We start from the raw sequence: 19,193 nt of genomic DNA on the forward strand, positions 1-19,193 counted from the left end.
AGCTTTTTAAGGGCCCAAACCTGAGAGAGACACTTGCACCAATATAAGAAAATATTTGGAACCTGGTCAAGTAAAGTTTAACTTCCCAAGACCTCTCTGGGAACTCACATCCTACTTGGCCGAAAGAGACATGTATGTGGCTAACTAATGTTCTTGTTGGCAAGTTAAGACATGAATGTTAGGGAAGTCCTCTTTTGACAGACAAGTTAGGATGAATATTAGAGAAGGCAAGTCCCCTGCCTCAGTTGAATACCCCAACAAATAGGAGCAAGATAAATGAACAACAAAGACATGCTTCTAAGAAAATCTCCTATCCCTATATCCAGAGTGGTGGGATATAGGCACAGATGTTTGTGGATTTTGGCCATAACAACCCTGTAGGATCTTAACTCAGGGTCATGGTTCAATTCCCAAATCTGGACCATGGCCCTGGACAATCAGTCCTGGGGCGTATGCTCAATAATCTAGCCCTGGGTGACTGAGATCAGCATTAACATGGTTTGTTAGACTATTCCCGGACCCCAACTATGTCTCCAGACATGGAGTGACAGATGATTGTGAACCACCTTATGGGCGTTGGGAAATTAAACATCCATGTTTTGCTAGATCAACAAGCACTCTTTATTGCCAATCCATCACTCCAGCCCTGCTTTTAAGTTTGTTGCTGTTGCTTTTGTTTGGTTGGTTGGTTTTGTTGTTTTGTTTTTAAAAAAAACCTGGGTGATATCATTTAATTTGCAGGATGAGGTCTCCTAAGGAAACCATCCAAACGTTGAATTTGCTGTTTGCCTTTGTCTCTGTTCTCTCCCCGCAGAGCTGTCCTGATCCTCCTGCTCACTGGTTTCCAGTGCATCACAAGTGTGACTGCAGGGGAGCTCTTTGTGATTGACCAGGATCGCTTTCTGTGAGTAGCTCCTGCTGTAACAGGCATCAGCCGCTGGTAATCAAGTTGATTACATTCATAGTTCGGCCTAGAACTTTATCTCATGAATTACCAGTATCTTTCTTTTTTTAATCTTTATTTGTTTAACAAATAACGAATTCTTATGTTTCTCACATGCCATCATGTGTTTTGAAGTATGTATAGAGATTACTAATATTAACTGAAGAGGTGGGTGGAAACTCAAGGGCAGAGGTGTCTGCAGCTCAGTGGAAGTTTCCAAGTTGGGGTGTGGTCACCAGGTCTCGGTGCTGTAGACAAAGTAGCAGTAGGGAGATGAAGATTGTTGGCCTTCATACTGGAGGCTTTCCACGGAGATCTCTGGCCCGGCCACTTGCGATGGTTCAGACTAAGGGGAGAGAACTTGAGCACAGAGAGGAAATCGCCTCTGCTGTCTCTGCTGCCACTTCAATTGCTCCAAGACATTGCTGGGCAGAGCCAGCAGGAGGCTGTCTAGTCAGCAAAGGGTGCAGGGGAGCTTCTGGAGGTGATTTTGGGAGAGCAGATCTCTTTCCCAAGTGGCCATGTTACAGCTCTTGTGACAGCTTTCAGACAACGGAGTAGTTCTCGCATACCTTTAATCCTTCTGGATAGGATTCTTAGATACAATTTTGGGGTGGGTCAGGGTCCGACAGCAATTACTTCCTATTGGCTTGGTCTGAGAGAGCTTGGGAATACCTTATCTATATGTGGGAGGGCATGGTCCTGCTTCTACGTGACTGATGGCCACAAGCCTCTCTACTGGGGGCCGTGGGTGGGTGGGTGAGGGTGGGGTGTAGCTACATGAGAGGGGCCTGGCCTCCTGAGAGTTTAGGGAAGCTCCTACTGTCCCTTTCAGGGTCACTGGGGTTTTGATCTTATCTCGAACAGGAACTAGGATACTTTTCACAGCCCACCGCCCCACAGAAAATCATTCATGAACCCCTAAAATGATGTCAGGTCTTTGATAGAGCTTAGGGGGTTAGCAGCAAATTGGAGCTGGAGAGGTAAAGCTACACAAGAACGAGGGTGTGCACCGCCCTTGGACGAAGGGCAGGAAAAGGCCAGAGAGATGCTCTAAGTGAACAGCTGTCTGATCTCCTGTGCTTTTCAAACACGGAAAGAGACTTCCCGGGTGGCCTATGCTAAGGACTCACATTTGCCTACAAGCGCATGCCAAGGAAAGAATCATCAGAGAGGACCTGAGGGCATAGCTCAGTTGGTAGAGTGCTTGCTTAGCATATGAAACCCTGGGGAAGACTCACAGTACCACATTAACCTCAGCAAGGAGACATTCTGTAATTCTAGAACTTGGGGTGGGGCAGAAGGATGGTCATTTTGGCTACATATGGAGTTTGAGGTCAGCCTGCACGAGTGGTCCTTTCTCAAAAACCAAACAAAATAAAACAAAATCAAAGATGCAATGAAGACACCGGCAGGGAAGAGCCTGGAGTTTGGAATGGCTTAGGGGTAGTTGCTAGGAAGGGGAAGGACTAGGTGTGGTAGCTGGTAAGGATTCATGGTTGTAAAGTGAGATTATTGAAGGAAGAAGTCTTTCCTAAAATGAGAGATGCAGAAGAGAAGGATATAGTAGCTGTAGGGTGACCTCAGAGGGCCAGTGTCACCTTCCTCATAAGAAGGGCATGGTGAGGAGTCTCCATGACTACTGCCTGAAGTGAGGTACTGAGAGCTGAAGTACCTCAGGGAGCCAGCCTCAGAGGAGCAGAGTCTCTGAGGAGAGTGCAAACATTGGACTGTTTCCCTGCAGGGGCTATTCTGTGGCCTAGTGAACCAAATGGGATTTCTCTGATGGGAGTCACAGTGAGAATGCCACAAGGATGTTGGCCTAGAGATGCTGGTTCAAAGAATGGGAGGTGTATGGGAGTCAGCCTGGAGCACAGGGACACTGTCTTCATAGTCTCCCTGTGGTATCAGAGGTCAGGCTAGCCAGCACCTCACCTGTGCTTGTTGGACCAATCTATGGATGTATAACAAGGACTTTTGTTTCTGTAGACATGAGCACACCAGTGGATACTACAGAGTGTCATCCTATTTCTTTGGGAAACTGCTGGCTGAGCTAATACCCAGGAGGCTGTTGCCAAGCATGATATTTATTCTTATAACATACATCATAGCAGGTGAGCAACAAAGCCAGAGAATGCGTCTTTAGGCTTTGACGAGCATGTTTTGGTTCTTACAACTTCAGCAAGCCTTTGAAAAGAAAAGCTTGTCTCCACTGCATGATATCTAAAATGATTGTTCAGTATCAAGTAAAATCTCTGAGATGTGTTCACAAGGAACTTCCAAAGCTGTTTATGAAACTGCATTTCCGCTAAGAGATTCTGTGCATTATAATGAATGTAGAATTAAACCACACATTTGAGGCAGTGCCAGTAGAGCAAAACCATTTATTAGATAGCTATCCATATGTATTGTTGCATACATACAGAAACACGCACAAAGTCACAAAAACATAAACTCACTAACACAGAGACATACATCCTTATACACAGAACACACATACACTCATGCATGTACTCACACTCACAAAAGAGCATAGTCACACAGTGACTCACACACACATATGCACACACACTCACACATGTACACAGACACACTCTCACATACATGTTGTAGAAATTATTTAAATCTCTGCCTGGGGTTTCTTCCTCATCTTTGGTTATTGACATCCCAGATAAAAGACACATTCACAGCTTCTATATTAACAATAAACTCTAAACTGCACAGTAGCTGGGCAGCCATCTCTCCTCCATGCTCTTAGAATCCACTCGCCTATTGATAACCCCGAATTATTACTTACAATTACTATGTTCCGTCTGGGCTTCTCTTAGCTCCAATTCAGCAGCCCTTAAGGCTGTGCTGCCTTGGCCCTTAACCTATGGTGGCCTCTTGACCTAGTTAGGGTTTTACCTCTGTGAACAGACACCATGACCAAGGCAAGTCTTATAAAAGACAACATTTAATTGGGGCTGGCTTGCAGGTTCAGAGGTTTAGTCCAGTATCATCAAGGCAGGAACATGGCAGCATCCAGGCAGGCATGGTGCAGGTAGAGCTGAGAGTTCTACATCTTCATCTGAAGGCTGCTAGTGGAAGACTGACTTCCAGGCAGCTAGGGTGAGGGTTTTATAGCCTAAGTCCACAGTGACACAACCACTCTAACAGGGCCACATCTACTCCAACAGGGCCGCACATTCTAATACTGCCACACCCTGGGCTGAGCATATACAAACCATGACACCTTTCCTTCCTCTTCTCTGGAACATTCTTCCTCTTCAGGGTCCTCCTCTCCCTCTAAGCCCATGAAACCTAAACCTCGCCTATGTCTCTTCTGCCCACCTATAGGCTGTCAGCATCTTTATTCACCAATCAGAATTGACTTGGGGACAGGGTCAAAAGGGCTATGTGTAGACTCCAGGTCTTGGGGACCACACTTTACATTACAATAGACAGTAAAAGACAAAACCTCAACTCACACATAGATATAGACACACTCATACACATTCACACACACTCACACACGCACTCACTCACACTAAGGCACACAGGCACATAGTCATACACACACACACACACACACACACACACACACACCTTCATAAGCAAGTACTGATAAACTTTAGACTTGTCTTTGTAAGTAAGAGATTTATTATCCAGGATCACTCATTTAGGTCATGGGATGGCTTATGGGTAAATATGCTTGTCCTGCAAGCCTGACAACCTGAATTCCATCCTTAAAAAATGGAAGAGAGAGTCACCACAGAGAGCTGTCCTTCACTACGCACATACACAGCATGACATATGACCACCATGGCACATGCCCGCCATGACACATACACAACAACACTCATGTATGATACACAATTATTAACAATAACCTCTATTAAAGAATTAGGCATAAACTTCAGCTACCCCAGACCCCAACTTGTTTTCCTGTGATTATTATAAAAACACAGGATTATGTATGACTCATCCCTCAACTCCATAAAGCTTATGAATCAGCTTATGAAACTTACTGCCCTCCTGTATAGCTGTTGCATGACTTCCTAGGAAAAAGTAGAGTTGGAGGTAGCCTCCCGTCATCTAGGTATTAACATCTCTTCAGGCTTGTTCAATCCATGCAGTTAAACCAGGTATTAGGATGATGGTGGAGGACTTACCTGTGAGCCTATGGGTGTCAGAAATCCTGGGCGGGGGCAAGCTATCTCTGGGTGTGGGCAGGTTGGGGAGGGCTGGAGCATAGGATCTGCTCCTGGGTGCAGATGTGCACCAGAAGGAATTCCCTTGCAGCTTTTAATATTCTTTCTTTGTTCTCTAGATTTGATATTGTGATTATTATGTAGCAGGGGAATTTTTTTCCTCTGGTCTATTCTGTTTTTGTTGAGAATATTTCTGGGCCTTGGAGCTAGGACTCTTCTCCTTCTTTTATTTTTATTATTCACAAGTTAGGTCTTTTCATATTATCCCAGATTTTCCTCGTGTTTTGTGTTAGGAATTTCTTAAATTTAACATTTTCTTTGGCTGATGTATCATTCTTTTTTTAAAATCATAAGGTTCTCTTTTCCATCTCCTATACTCTGTGGTGATGCTTGGGTTGTTGTTCCTGTTCTCTTTCCTAGGTTTTCTGTCTGCAGATTTCCCTCAGTTCGTGTTTTCTTTATTTCTTCTATTTTTGTTTTCAGATCTTGAACAATTTTATCCATTTCCTCCACTTGTTTAATTGTATTTTCCTATATTTATTTAAGGTATTTATTTGTTTTCGCTTTATTTTTTTAAAGATTTATTTATTATATATAAACTATAGCTGTCTTCAGACACACTAGAAGAGGGCATCAGATCCTATTTCAGATGGCTGTGAGCCACCATGTGGTTGCTGGGAATTGAACTCAGGACCTCTGGAAGAGCAGTCAGTGTCCTTAACCACTGAGCCATCTCTCCAGCCCCTTGTTTCCTCTTTAAAGGTAGCTATCATCTTTATAAAACTGGACTTAAGGTCATTTTCTTGTGCATAGGTTATGCTATGATATCTAGGGATCTAACACTTGCTGAAGTAGGATCATTTGGCTCTAAAGGTGCCATGTTACCTTGTCTCTTGTTGACTATGCTCTTATGCTGGTCTTTAACCATTTGGTTGTCCCTGGATGTTTCTGTTGTAGAAGGTATTGGGAAGGTGTTCCTCCAGTGGACACCATCGTGGTTGACAATGGAACTCAGGGAGCATTGCACATCTCAGAGCATCTGGGTGTGTCCTAGGTGGCACAGCCAGCAGGAGATAGGGATAGGAGGAAGGGTCTAACCTGGATGTTTCTAGGGTAGCATGTCTGTCGAAGGCAGGCAGGTAAGTCACTGAATAATCGAGCTTGGTGGATGGCAAGTAGCTCCATGCCCTGTTTTACTAATGAGGTTGCCTTTTCCCATATGGATGTAGCTTTCGTTAAATTGACAAAAAGCCAGGTCAATTCTGATCCCGATTTCTTTATTAATGCAACCATAATAAACTCAGGGACTGTGGACATAAACATTTTCTATCGGTGATTCTCCTGTGGGAGAAGGTAGTAGAATTTGAGCCATTCGTGTTGCCTGTAGCTCTCCCAGTCAGGATCTCATAAGTTGTTCTTGATCATGCATAAAGGAAAAGAGGTATTATATGGAAAGGTATTTCTTAGCCAGTCTGAAAATAAAGCCATATGATGGGGTGTGAGAGATGACTCATCAGTTAAGAGCACTTGGTGCTCTTCTGGAGTTCCCAGATTTGGTTCCTAGCATCTGTATAATGGGACAGTCTTCAACTGCCTGCAAGGACAGCTGTAGAGGTTTTGAGGCTCTCTTCTGGCCTCCAAAGGCACTTGCACACATGTGGCATACATTCCCAAACACATGTAGATTCCAATAAATAAAAACAGAATAAGTATTATAAAACACTGTATGACAATATTATGTAGTCACATGGAAGGAAACAATGGCATTGGAGAACCACTAGAGTAGAGACTAGGGTGGCCATAAAACTGTTATTAGTTTTTTTTTTTTTTCTCCATCTTTATTAACTTGGGTATTTCTTATTTACATTTCATTTGTTATTCCCTTTCCAGGTTTCCGGGCCAACATCCCCCTAACCCCTCCCCCTCCACTTCTGTATGGGTGTTCCCCTCCCCATCCTTCCCCCATTACCGTCCTCCCCCAACAATCATGTTCACTGGGGTTCAGTCTTAGGGACCAAGGGCTTCCCCTTCCACTGGTGCTCTTACTAGGATATTCATTGCTACCTATGCAGTTGGAGCCCAGGGTCAGTCCATGTATAGTCTTTGGGTAGTGGCTTAGTACCTGGAAGCTCTGGTTGCTTGGCATTGTTGTTCATATAAGATCGCAAGCCCCTTCAAGCTCTTTCAGTCCTTTCTCTGATTCCTTCAATGGGGGTCCCGTTCTCAGTTCAGTGGTTTGCTGCTGGCATTCGCCTATGTATTTGCTGTATTCTGGCTGTGTCTCTCAGGAGAGATCTACATCCAGTTCCTGTCAGCCTGCACTTCTTTGCTTCATCCATCTTATCTAATTGGGTGGCTATATATGTATGGGCCACATGTGGGGCAGGCTCTGAATGGGTGTTCCTTGTGCCTCTGTTCTAAACTTTGCCTCCCTATTCCCTCACAAGGCTATTCTTGTTCCCCTTTTAAAGAAGAAGTGAAGCATTTGCATTTTGGTCATTCTTCTTGAGTTTCATGTGTTCTGTGCATCTAGGGTAATTTGAGCATTTGGGCTAATATCCACTTATCAATGAGTGCATACCAAGTGTGTTTTTCTGTAATTGGGTTAGCTCACTCAGGATATTTTCCAGTTCCCTCCATTTGCCTATGAATTTCATCAAGTCATTGTTTTTGATAGCTTAGTAATATTCCATTGTGTAGATGTACCACATTTTCTGTATCCATTCCTCTGTTGAAGGGCATCTGGGTTCTTTCCAGCTTCTGGCTATTATAAATAAGGCTGCTATGAACATAGTGGAGCATGTGTCTTTGTTATATGTTGGGGCATCTTTTGGGTATATGTCCAAGAGAGGTATAGCTGGGTCCTTCAATGTCCAATTTTCTGAGGAACCTCCAGACTGATTTCCAGAATGGGTGTACCAGTCTGCAATCCTACCAACAATGGAGGAGTGTTCCTCTTTCTCCACATCCTCGCCAGCATCTGCTGTCACACACTTCTTTGAGCTCAGTACCTGGACTGACACACTTTTTTCTTTCTAAGGACTAAGAACGAGTGTGCGGGGTTTCTGCACCATGACATTTACCATCATGATGCTGGCTTATTCTGCTAGTTCCCTGTCACTGTCTTTAGGAGCTGGGGAGAACGTAGCAGCTATAACAACACTACTGGTGACCATCTACTTTGTGTTCATGCTGGTGAGTGCAAACTGTGTTTTTCTAAGAGAAACATTTTTCCCTGAATTCCTTCGTAGAGATGGAATTTGCTTGATAAATCAGTACTTGGGATGTGAAGCCATATGCTAAAGCCTATTATGGTCTGTAGTAGAGAAGGAGCTGCCTTTCTTCCTAGGCTTTGTACTACTGCTCTGTTAGTACTGGGATGCAGTTAACACGCCCTTTCCAGTGAGTTCTTAAAAGAAATTTCTTGAGATCATATTAGAAACCATAATAATTTGGAATTCAGTAAAGTGCTCTGGGTGGCTGATTCCCTCACAAAGGGAGCAGATTGCTGCCTTGCTTTCATGCTGGTGTAAGAGATTTGCCGCCATGTTAGCTACAGCAGAGATGACCTGGTTTATTCACTGGTCTCTAATGGGAAAGCAAGGGTCGTGAGAATGCAAGTGTTCATCAGGAGGAGGCTATCTCAGGGCTCCCTTGTGTCCTGAAAAGCATTAGAAATAATGGGAGATTTCAGAGTCCTCAGCAGTAAGTCAGTCTCCTCCATTAGCATACGTCTGCTCATCTTTGTAAAGTTGTTTATTCAGTCTTGCATGTCCATAAATGATACCCTTACTGTATATGAATCAACAGACAAGCGAACCAGATTCCACACTTTCCCACCAAGCAGAGCAGGTGAATAGAACTATTGAATGTGCTAATAACTATGTAATTTCTTCTGGTGCACGAGCTTCTTGTAGCTTGGCAATGGGAGATGCGTGGCTTTGAGAAAGTGCTCAGTTTGTTTCTATTTCCTATCTATATGGTCATATACATATGGCCATCCAGTGATGTAAATCTTCAATAAATATGTTTTTAATTAAACTTTGAGAGCTGTATAAATGCCTATAAGGTGTGTTGATCAAGTCTACCCTTATTTCTCCTTCCCAAATTCCTCTTCCGTGGGGATTTTTGAATGAGAAATGCCTCTAAGCCTTAGGGGACGCTGGGTTCACAATTGCTGCGTGAGGAAGAGACGCGATGGGGGAAGCATGTTGCTCGGGCAGGTTTTGAATGGTCGTGGTCTTCCTCACTTGCTCTTCCCTCTGGACTCTGTGCATTCATGTGAACACGTGAGCATTTACCTTCCTGATCCCACATCCGTGCCTGCCGCCTGCTGCATTACTGCCCTGTCAAGACGGCCTTTTATCACTCTGGAAACTTAAGGCTGAGCAAACTCCTTCTTATACGAGTTGCCTTGGCCATGGGGCTGTATCAGCATCAGGAAAGCAGCTGCTCCCTTTCCTGTCACGCTCACCACTCCTCCCATTCTGCCTCATGCTTTGCTTTTGTGTCTTTGTTTTTTTAAAGATTCAGTTACTTTACTTATGAGTGCACTGTCACTGTCTTCAGACACACCAGAAGAGGGCATCAGATCCCATTCCAGATGGTTGTGAGCCACCATGTGGTTGCTGGGATTTGAACTCAGGATCTCTGGAAGAGCAGTCAGTGCTCTTAACCGCTGAGCCATCTCTCCAGCCCCTGCTTTGTTTTTGATAAACCCACTGGGTCTACTTAGATTGCCTGTGTGTTTCTGTGTGGCCATAACCACAGCACCAGACATGAAATTTCCATCTTATAGAGCAGGCTATGAACACCATCGGAAAAATGAGTGTGTGGTTACTGCCATTGTAGTAGTCTGTGCAGTGCCATGTGTCTCCTTTTTGCCCAAGGGAAAGAGAAGCAGAAAAAGGCAGGCAGGATGGTGTCTGTCCTTGGGCATACTTGTAATTTCATCACATGAGTCCTGGGACTGCTTCCAACAGATTTCAGCACTTTTAACTCATTGCCCATAGTCTACAGCACCCAATCGAAATGTTGAGTCACCACACACAGGAGATAAAGAAAAACTGATGAAAAGATCTGCCTATTACACCAGGACTTGGACCGACAAGGCCTCACCTGCTGGCATGCCCATAAACCAGTGTCTATAAAGGAATCTTTGGCATTTTGGTTCTTAGAGCTAAAAGCCTATAACTTGCTCACTCCTGTTCGAATAGAGTGATGGCGTTTTCTCCTCAGTCATTGCTTGGGTACTGGACTGCTAGAACATGGGGCAGTCAATTCACATGACAGTACTGGACCTGTTGATCTGTAGGATATTGGCTCTGCTGCCATCACAGAGCAAGGACCCCAAACATAGCAGAAACAGCAAGGCCCAGGAACCGCTACAGGGAGCTCTGCCCATGAGGCTGGCAAGAAGTCAGGTTCATGTTAGTCACGTTCATCCTATCCCAGAGTGTAAAAGTGAAGTCCGGTCACCTTCTAAAGCCCAGAGCTACCTGTGTATTATGATGGAGTATTACAAAACTATGAAATGCAGTTCTTCAGTGACTCTGGAGCATTGGGTGAAGGGTGGGAGATGAATGAATATATCCATATAAATAAGAGGGGGGAAGAGTGTGTGGCTCCTTGCTTTTTCTCCTGTGTGACTGTGGTATGTAAGGGACGGTAGAATATGGGCTACAAACAGTAAGTACACCCCCTAGAATATATGGGGGAATTTCAAAAGGACTACCCGGGAGATTGTGATGTTAAACTGTCCCCTGGAGGTTGCCTCACAATCTGTGTAATAGGCCTTTGTGTGGGATGAGCTGGCCCAAACCACAGTTTTCCCTAATGCTGTCACTCCTGTTGCTTTCCAGCCTGCCCTCTTTGGTCTCACTGTTGCTTCTGCTATGTGGAGTTGTTTGACTCCTAAATTTCATATGCATCTGCAACAATTTCAGTCTTCGCTTAACACATCAGAACTAAGGCAGCGCTGAAATGAGTCTGTGAACTTTGAGTGCGCTCTTGAGCAAGAGCAGCTCCTTGGGTGGCTTCTGCAGGGCTTCCTCCTCCAGTCCCTATCTTGCTCTAGCAAGTTGGCAACCATCCACTGCTTAGTACCCAGAAGCAAGCAGGCTTCAGCCAGCTTGAGGCTGTGTGGCTTCTCCATCCATAACCAAACCTTGCCTTCACCTTAAAGGCACTTTTTGTTTTACCATAAAGTTGGACAGGATCCCTCTATGTTGATAAGCTTAAAATCTTAACAAAAATCTGTTTAATTGCTCAAGTCTCTTAGAAATGAAACTTCAGAATGATGGCTCCAGATTTGCCATCTTTAAAGGGTTACTAAACAAAGGCAAATGGTGGCTGCCCAGCTAGCCTGTTGCTTCTACTGCCAGGGCTAAAAACTGAAGTCCCTGACTTTACCACACTCAGAACTTCTTTTGCTGTCAGACGGAAGCCTGCAGAGCTCTTCGTGGACTTTGTTATTGTCTACAACAAGCCTTAGACAGACAATGAGGTGGCTACCACTGAAGTTCCTATCACCAACTTCTTTCATTGGCATAGGAAAAATGCAAAGTCTGATTCTTAAAATGAATTATCAGTAAGTAAACCTTCATTCTGTGGCTACAGATCCTCATACGATTGCTGATTGGACATGCTAAGATATGGGCACCCATAAAACAGAATCCCTAAAACAGACACAGAAGGAACACCCATTTAGAGCCTGCCCCACATGTGACCCATACATGTACAGCCACCCAATTAGACAAGATGGATGAAGCAAAGAAGTGCAGGCCGACAGGAACCGGATGTAGATCTCTCCTGAGAGACACAGCCAGAATACAGCAAATACATAGGCGAATGCCAGCAGCAAACCACTGAACTGAGAATGAGACCCCCGTTGAAGGAATCAGAGAAAGAACTGGAAGAGCTTGAAGGGCTCGAGACCCCATATGAACAACAATGCCAAGCAACCAGAGCTTCCAGGGACTAAGCCACTACCCAAAAGACTATACATGGACTGACCCTGGGCTCCAACCTGCATAGGTAGCAATGAATATCCTAGTAAGAGCACCAGTGGAAGGGGAAGCCGTTAGTCCTGCCAGGACTGAACCCCCAGTGAACATGATTGTTGGGGGGAGGGCGGTAATGGGGGAGGATGGGGAGGGGAACACCCATACAGAAGGGGAGGGGGAGGAGTTAGGGCAATGTTGGCCCGGAAACCTGGAAGGGGAATAACAATTGAAATCGAAATGTAAATAAGAAATACTCAAGTTGATTGTGATTGGTAAATAAAGATGCCAAAAGTCAATGGCTATGCAGGGCAGGCAGAAGACAGACTTAGAATTCACAGGCTTGGGAGAGAGGAAGGAGGAGGAGGAGGAAGAGGAGATTCGCCATTCTTCGTGGGATGGTCAGGAGATGCCATGCCTGGGAAGGTGTGAGACAGCGCGCATAGCCACCACGTAGGAGTGTGTATTTCATCAGGAACCCAGAACAGTGGTTGGGTAGCAAGGAACTCAGAGCAGCTGCTACCACTGGGGTTGATTTGAGTAGTTTAATGGGGTACAGCTACAGTCCCTAACCCCTCCAACATGTTTGAAATTAGAAAAAATAAGGCCGTCACTCATACTGAACCTGACGTGCTTCTTGCTGAGATAATGAAAATCACCAATTTTTTTCAACGACAACAAAAAACAAGGATCAGATAAGCATGTTATGATTATCTATTTAAAAGATTGCTTTGTACTATTCTGTATCCTGACGGTAAAGATATAGTTGCATTATTTCATTGCCTACGTTCAGTCGTCAAACACCCATGTCACGTGGAATTTTTAAAACGTAAGTTAAAAGAAATTATAAGAATATAAAGATGACGCAGGGAAGTGAGTGACTTTAACCCTAGCATTAGGGCGGAGGCAGGAGGATCACAAAGAGTTCAAGGTCAACCTGCTCTGCATTGTACTGAGTTCCAGGACAGCCCAGGCTACACGGAGGAACCCTGTCTCAATAACAAAAACAAAAACAACAACAACAACAACAACAACAACAAAATAATAAAGGAGAATGAGGAAGAGGCAAAGACTGATTTTTAATTAATAAAGGTTTATATATGAAGATTAGTGAATGTTCCAGAATGGAAAGAAAAGCAAGGAAGTTTATGCAAGTGTCCAAGTAAGTTATTTAAGATATGTAAAAGATAAACCTTAGAGATGAGAGACAGGATATTACAAATTGTAAGCCAAAGATCAATGCATTTATGTCAAGTCTGTTCTTAAATCAACAGAGTTCCTTCCCATAAGGTACTGACCAAATCATGCTAACACTTATAAACACTGGCTTCTAAAGCTTTAGGCAAAGAGTTTCGATGATCACAGATACAAAATAAAAATACACGTAATCAAGATAATTGCTGTTTTTAACCTTGTTAGATGTAACTACTTGAAAAACAGAACCCAACCAAAAAAACATTTTAAAATGTCTGAGCTTTATCTACATGCCACACCGTTAAAGGGACAAGGCTGGGAATGCTGTCTTATTTCCAACAAAGCTTGAAAGACGCAGCAAAGAGGGTAAGATGTTCAGAGAGGACAAATAGCATTCTGTCTTCCTACGTCAGACAGGATGCAGGACAATGAGATCCCTCTGATAAACGGTCTGTTTCAGAGAGTAGAGTAGAGTATTGAGGCTCTAACCAGCCTACATTTTACAAGGAATCCACTGGGGACCCCAGGCTGTGGGTGATGCAATATAGAGGTTGGGATTGTGCAGGTTACTTTTTTGCCAACTTGACACAAGGTACAGTCACTGGAGAGGAGGGGATGAGTTGAGAAAATGCTTCCATTAGATTCATATGTAGGCAAGTCTGAGCATGGGGTGGTTCTTGATCAATGATTAATGTGGGAGGACCCAGCCTACCGTGGGACAGCGCTGTACTGGGAATGTCACCCTGAGTTGTACAGAAACCATGGTTGTGTGCCAGTAATCATCATTCTTCACCATCTCTTCTTCATATCCTGCCTCCAAGTTTCTGTCTTTTTCCTGTCATGGCTTGACTTGATAGATTGTGGTCAGGGTGGGAGAGGCAAATCAACACTTTCTTCCTCATACTTTTAATCATGGTGGCCTTATCACAGCAATAGGACATCAGGGGTATAGAGTCAAAAATAACAAGTCCTATAAATAATGAGTTTTATGGATCCTTGGAACTAGAGGTGGGTATGTGATATTCAGTGTTTTTCCTAGCAAGGGCTTCTATTACCCTGATGAATAAAAGGCAAGTTACAGAGGAAAGCATTTATTGGGCTTATGCTCCCACATCACCATCAATGAAAGAAGTCAGGACAGGAATTCGAACAGGCAGAATCCTGGAGGTAGGGGCTTACACAGAGGCCATGGAGGGTGTTGCTTACTCATCTGAACTAATCACTCACTCAGCCTGCTTTCTTATATAACCTAGGACCACCAGACTGGGTGCGGTCCCACCTACAGTGGGCTGGGCCCTCCTACATCAATCACCAATGAAGTAAATGCCCTACTGACTTGTCTACAGCTGATCTTACAGGGGCATTTTCTTAATTGGCACTCCTTCCTTTCCAGGGACTTTAGCTTGTGTCCAGTGGACATGATATGAGGCAGGCACAGTGTTTGTCCAGTATGTATTCCTAGATGGCAATAATTTTACTAGAATAGTCACTATAATCGGCCTGTCACACTGTCAAAGATTCAACCACTCACACATAGACGGTCTATGAAACAGTTAGTGCTTCTGCTCTGATTTAGCTCCATCCCCTGAATTATTCTGGATAAACTGTATAGCTAATAAATTATACATTGTAAGAAATCTAGAAAGGATTTTAAATGTGTAGGATGGGTTCATTTAAAGTTTAAAAGATGCACACAGTTCACATTCTATTTTACATACAATGTAAATATCTATAGGATTTGCCTTGTGCAGAGTGGGTTGGCAGGTCTTTTGTTTTCAAACCGCAAAGAACCTTGGCTTTAAGGAATGAACACTTGTGTTTAGAGTTTATACTGAAATGTATATATTTTTTTAACAAGCTGGTTTGAACAGAAGGATGTAGGGGACTTGAAGGAGGAGGTCTTTCTGTAGAATGTGTCGTCACTGGACTGGTTCTAACTCGTGGTTCTACTCTTTGTAGCTTTTTTCAGGTCTGTCACTAGATACAGGCTTCCTGCCTGTACTCTCATGGATTCGGTACTTTAGTATTCCTCATTATGGATTTAGGGTAAGCTGTCTTGTTTGTTGTATTTGCGTTCTCCAACTGTAGCAACTAAAATGAATGACCCAAGTCCTTTCATCAGCTATAATCTCCTCCTGCCCAGCTCTTGCCCAGGAACTTCCGTCCTGGAGCTAAAGATGAACAAAGTCCTATTCGTTTCACTTAGCATAAGGTCACTGAGTCATCGGGGGTTTTCCCCAGTCACCCATTAGCTAAAGGTTAGAGACTCTGGAAATTAAAAGAAACAGAAACCATGCAATGCCCATAGCCATATTGGCTTCAAAAGCTTTCTCTGTAGTAAAGTGGTGTCTTAATATATTTTTACAACCAGTTTTGATGAAAATAAGGAAGAAAATACTGTTAGCATAAATCAACATTCATTTTATCAGCTGTGTTGCTTTAGTTATAGGGTTTACAGGGTTATGGAATTGGGAAAGGACGAAGATACCCGTGGTGATGTAGTTAGAGAAGCCACACATTAATCCAGTGGAAGCATCATCATCTCAATATAAAACCCCTGGGTGTGGGGGCAGTGGTGGGAGACACTGCTTAGCTGGGAAGACTGGTCTGGGGGCTTGGGGTTGATTTTTATTTTTGCAAATTACAGTAAAGATTGAACTTGAAGATATAGATGTATTTGTTCTTTGAAAAGTTATGGACGTATAAAATAATTTGCCTTTCCCCTTTCCTGCTTGTGCTACAGGCTTTGCTACACAACGAATTCCTGGGACAAAACTTCTGTCCAGAATACAACACAGAAGAAGTCAGTAGATGTCAGAACTATGTAATGTAAGCTTGAGTTTAGTGTCATAATGGGGCATAGAAAGCTTGTAGACTTAGAGAGACCTGCCTGTCTAGGGTTAACCTCTGTCCTTTGCCTGTTCCCTGGAGTGAATCCCTGTGCCACAGAGGACATATGAATGGGTTTTGACCCTAATTCTTTATGGTGTAGATAATATACAGAAATGGTTCTTTGGGTCATCGGGGGAAACACTTTTGGTATTTTGACTGTGGATTTTTGAGTTGCTTGTTTCAGAACATTGGAGTTTGACATGGGTTGCTTTGATAAGTTAGCAAGGGCATAGCGTTCCTAAATGTACAGGATATGGTACCTGTGAGCTGGCCCTGATAAAGTCAGGGCAGCAAGGGTGAAATGTAGTGAGCTTTGCCTGCTATTCAGGATCTTCTCTCTGCTTCACACTCTGGAAGACTTCAAGAAGTCAAAGGCTGGTGTGTGTGTGTGTGTGTGTGTGTGTGTGTGTGTGTGTGTGTGTGTAAAATGTTCTATCAGGAGATATGTCCCGCAATGAAAGAAACACATATTTCAGTATATTGAAAAGGGAATCTCATTTCTGCCTAAAGCTACTAAAATGAAAATAGAATTTTTAATATTATTTAGTGTATTGTTTTAATGTTACAATTTCTTCAGTTTCTACTATTGTTTTCATTGATTTGATTTGGATATATAGCTTAGAAGAAAATATGCCAATATGTTAAATCTCTTATGGATGTTCAAAATAATAATGAATAATAGCAACACAAATTTGTGTTTTGAATTGCTGATAAGAAAACCACTGTGGGGGCTGGAGAGACGGCTCAGTGGTTAAGAGCCCTGACTGCTCTTCCAGAGGTCCTGAGTTCAATTCCCAGCAACCACATGGTGGCTCACAACCATCTGTAATGGGATCTGATGCCCTCTTCTGGTGTGTTTGAAGACAGCTACAGTGTACTTATACATAATAAATGAATAAATCTTAAAAAAAAGAAAGAAAGAAAGAAAGAAAAGAAAACCACTGTGGAGAGAGATCTCATCTCTCATGTCTTCTTTCTCCTGGTGTAGTCAGGCATCTTTCAAATACAACTTCCTTACCAGTTTATGGTCAGGAGTAGGTAAAGTGAAAGCAGAGGAGGCCATCTATAGACTTCCTCCTCACAGGTTTGTCCTCTCAAGGGGCTGAACTCTGCTCTTTCAGCAGATTTGTGAACGGCTAAATTCTAAGTGATACAAGGGAATGGAGAGTCACAGCAGTTGTAGCTGCATGCGGACTTCGCAGCATCAGCTCCTGTGCTAACCTGTGTCAGGCCCACTGCACGCTGCTGTGCTCCCACTGCTACCACAGGCTCAGGCTGTCACCTGTGCTGCTAGGGATGTCCTATAGCTAAGCATCTGTGGTTGTCACTCCAGTCTTAGTACAGGAGCAGACAGGAATTCACTGACTCCTGGCTGAAACTCTCAATCTCCTCTGGTCCCAGGTCTAGAATTCCATGCTTCTGTTCGTGTGCATGACTGTCTACTGAGTCAGCAAGATGCTGACACAGCTTTTATCTCCGTGGAATGTCGGGGTCAGTAGGAAGCTGGGGTTTTCCCATGTGTTTACCCTTTGTAGAGAGGAGCATTGTAGGTGTAAAAATGAATGGCATTGTTGGGTCTACAGAGTTGGGTCATAGTGTGGCCCTGAAAACTTCCCAAGTTTATTAGGACTACTTCCACTATGCTTTTGTGTTGCTGTAAAATTATTTTTGAAAAATGCTGTTTGTATCCCGCACTAGATCTGGTACCTTGGTGCCCCAAGATATTTGGTAGACATCTTCTTCTCAGTCAGCAAACCATCTCACCTGCTTTGCTCTAACCCATATCAGACTGCCAATGGCCTCTCTCTGAGCCTGGCAACACTTTCTCCACACATCTAGTTCCCAAGGCAGGTTGCCACCATGCCAGACATACACATCCCAATTCCGTGATGGCCCAGTGTCTCCAGGGACCACATACTCTCTTGAATTCAATTAAATCACCACATGAAAGAACACACAACACAATCTGATCCAATTGATAATATATAATTGCCCACCTAGACATATAAAGCCCTGTACACATCCATCCCTTAAGAATATTCATAACAACCTGTAAATGTACAGAGAGGAATCTAACATCCACCTCCATGTTCTCTCGGCTGCCTCCTCTCTCTCGCTCCAGTTTCCTTCCCCTCTCTAAAACTTTTCTCCCGCCTATCCTTCCTTCTATCCAATGACAGCCTTTCTCCCGCCCATCCTTCCTTCTCATCCAATGACAGCCCTCGTTCTATCTTGCACCTGCCTTTACCTGCATAATGACATCATCCTATACTTTTGAGTAGCTGTTGCAGGTATACCAATTTGGATTGTTTATGAAATTAACTAAAGTACCAGATTCAAGTGGATTGGTTGGTATAATATATAATTAAATTATAAGCATATCATAACAACTGTCAATTAAATAAAGAAATGTTTAATGGTGTGTCTTAACTGTGAGTTTGTAGATGGAAGGAAGTAAATGCACTGAATAAACTCTGACGTTACTTTTGTGTGTGTTGAATTACAGATGTACTGGTGAAGAATTCTTGGAGATCCAGGGCTTCGATCTCTCATCGTGGGGCTTCTGGGAGAATCACCTGGCCTTAGCTTGTATAATGATTATCCTCTTAACAATTACCTATGTACAATTGCTACTTCTGAAGAAAAGGAAACATTGCTAAATTACCTTTGTGTGTGTGTGTGTTTTCATATTTAAATTTTTAATTCATTTGACTGATCCTGACATTAAACAGAAACCATCTTCTTTTTTCTATTTCTTTTAATTTTTACTTTTTTTTGTACTGTAAATTCAGCAAACAAACCTGTAGCTGACAAGGGTTTAGGTCCTATGGTGGGAATTTTCTACAATTATTTAAAGAGATATAATTCCAGTAGAGAGCCAGGACTGTTCCACAGTCCTCTGACACAAAACCTGCCTGCAGAGAGTTGGTCTGCCAGGAGCACTCTTCCTCCTAAGCCCTCAGCCCACAG

The 19,193-nt window shown here is 43.4% G+C and overlaps 1 protein-coding gene across 1 annotated transcript in view; it reads left to right on the forward strand.

Moving 5' to 3' along the window:
* Positions 1–18,888, forward strand: part of LOC116912750 (ATP-binding cassette sub-family G member 3-like) — a 51,126-nt gene extending 32,238 nt beyond the window's left edge. The window contains 6 exon segments of the mRNA XM_032916897.1: positions 815–904; positions 2,933–3,057; positions 8,177–8,331; positions 15,291–15,377; positions 16,075–16,160; positions 18,730–18,888. Coding sequence (XP_032772788.1) covers positions 815–904; positions 2,933–3,057; positions 8,177–8,331; positions 15,291–15,377; positions 16,075–16,160; positions 18,730–18,883 — 697 coding nt within the window. The 3' untranslated portion in view covers positions 18,884–18,888.
* The last annotated feature ends 305 nt before the right edge of the window (positions 18,889–19,193 follow it).

The sequence above is a fragment of the Rattus rattus genome, chromosome 11 (assembly GCF_011064425.1).
Source record: "Rattus rattus isolate New Zealand chromosome 11, Rrattus_CSIRO_v1, whole genome shotgun sequence".
NCBI classification, from domain to species: domain Eukaryota; kingdom Metazoa; phylum Chordata; class Mammalia; order Rodentia; family Muridae; genus Rattus; species Rattus rattus.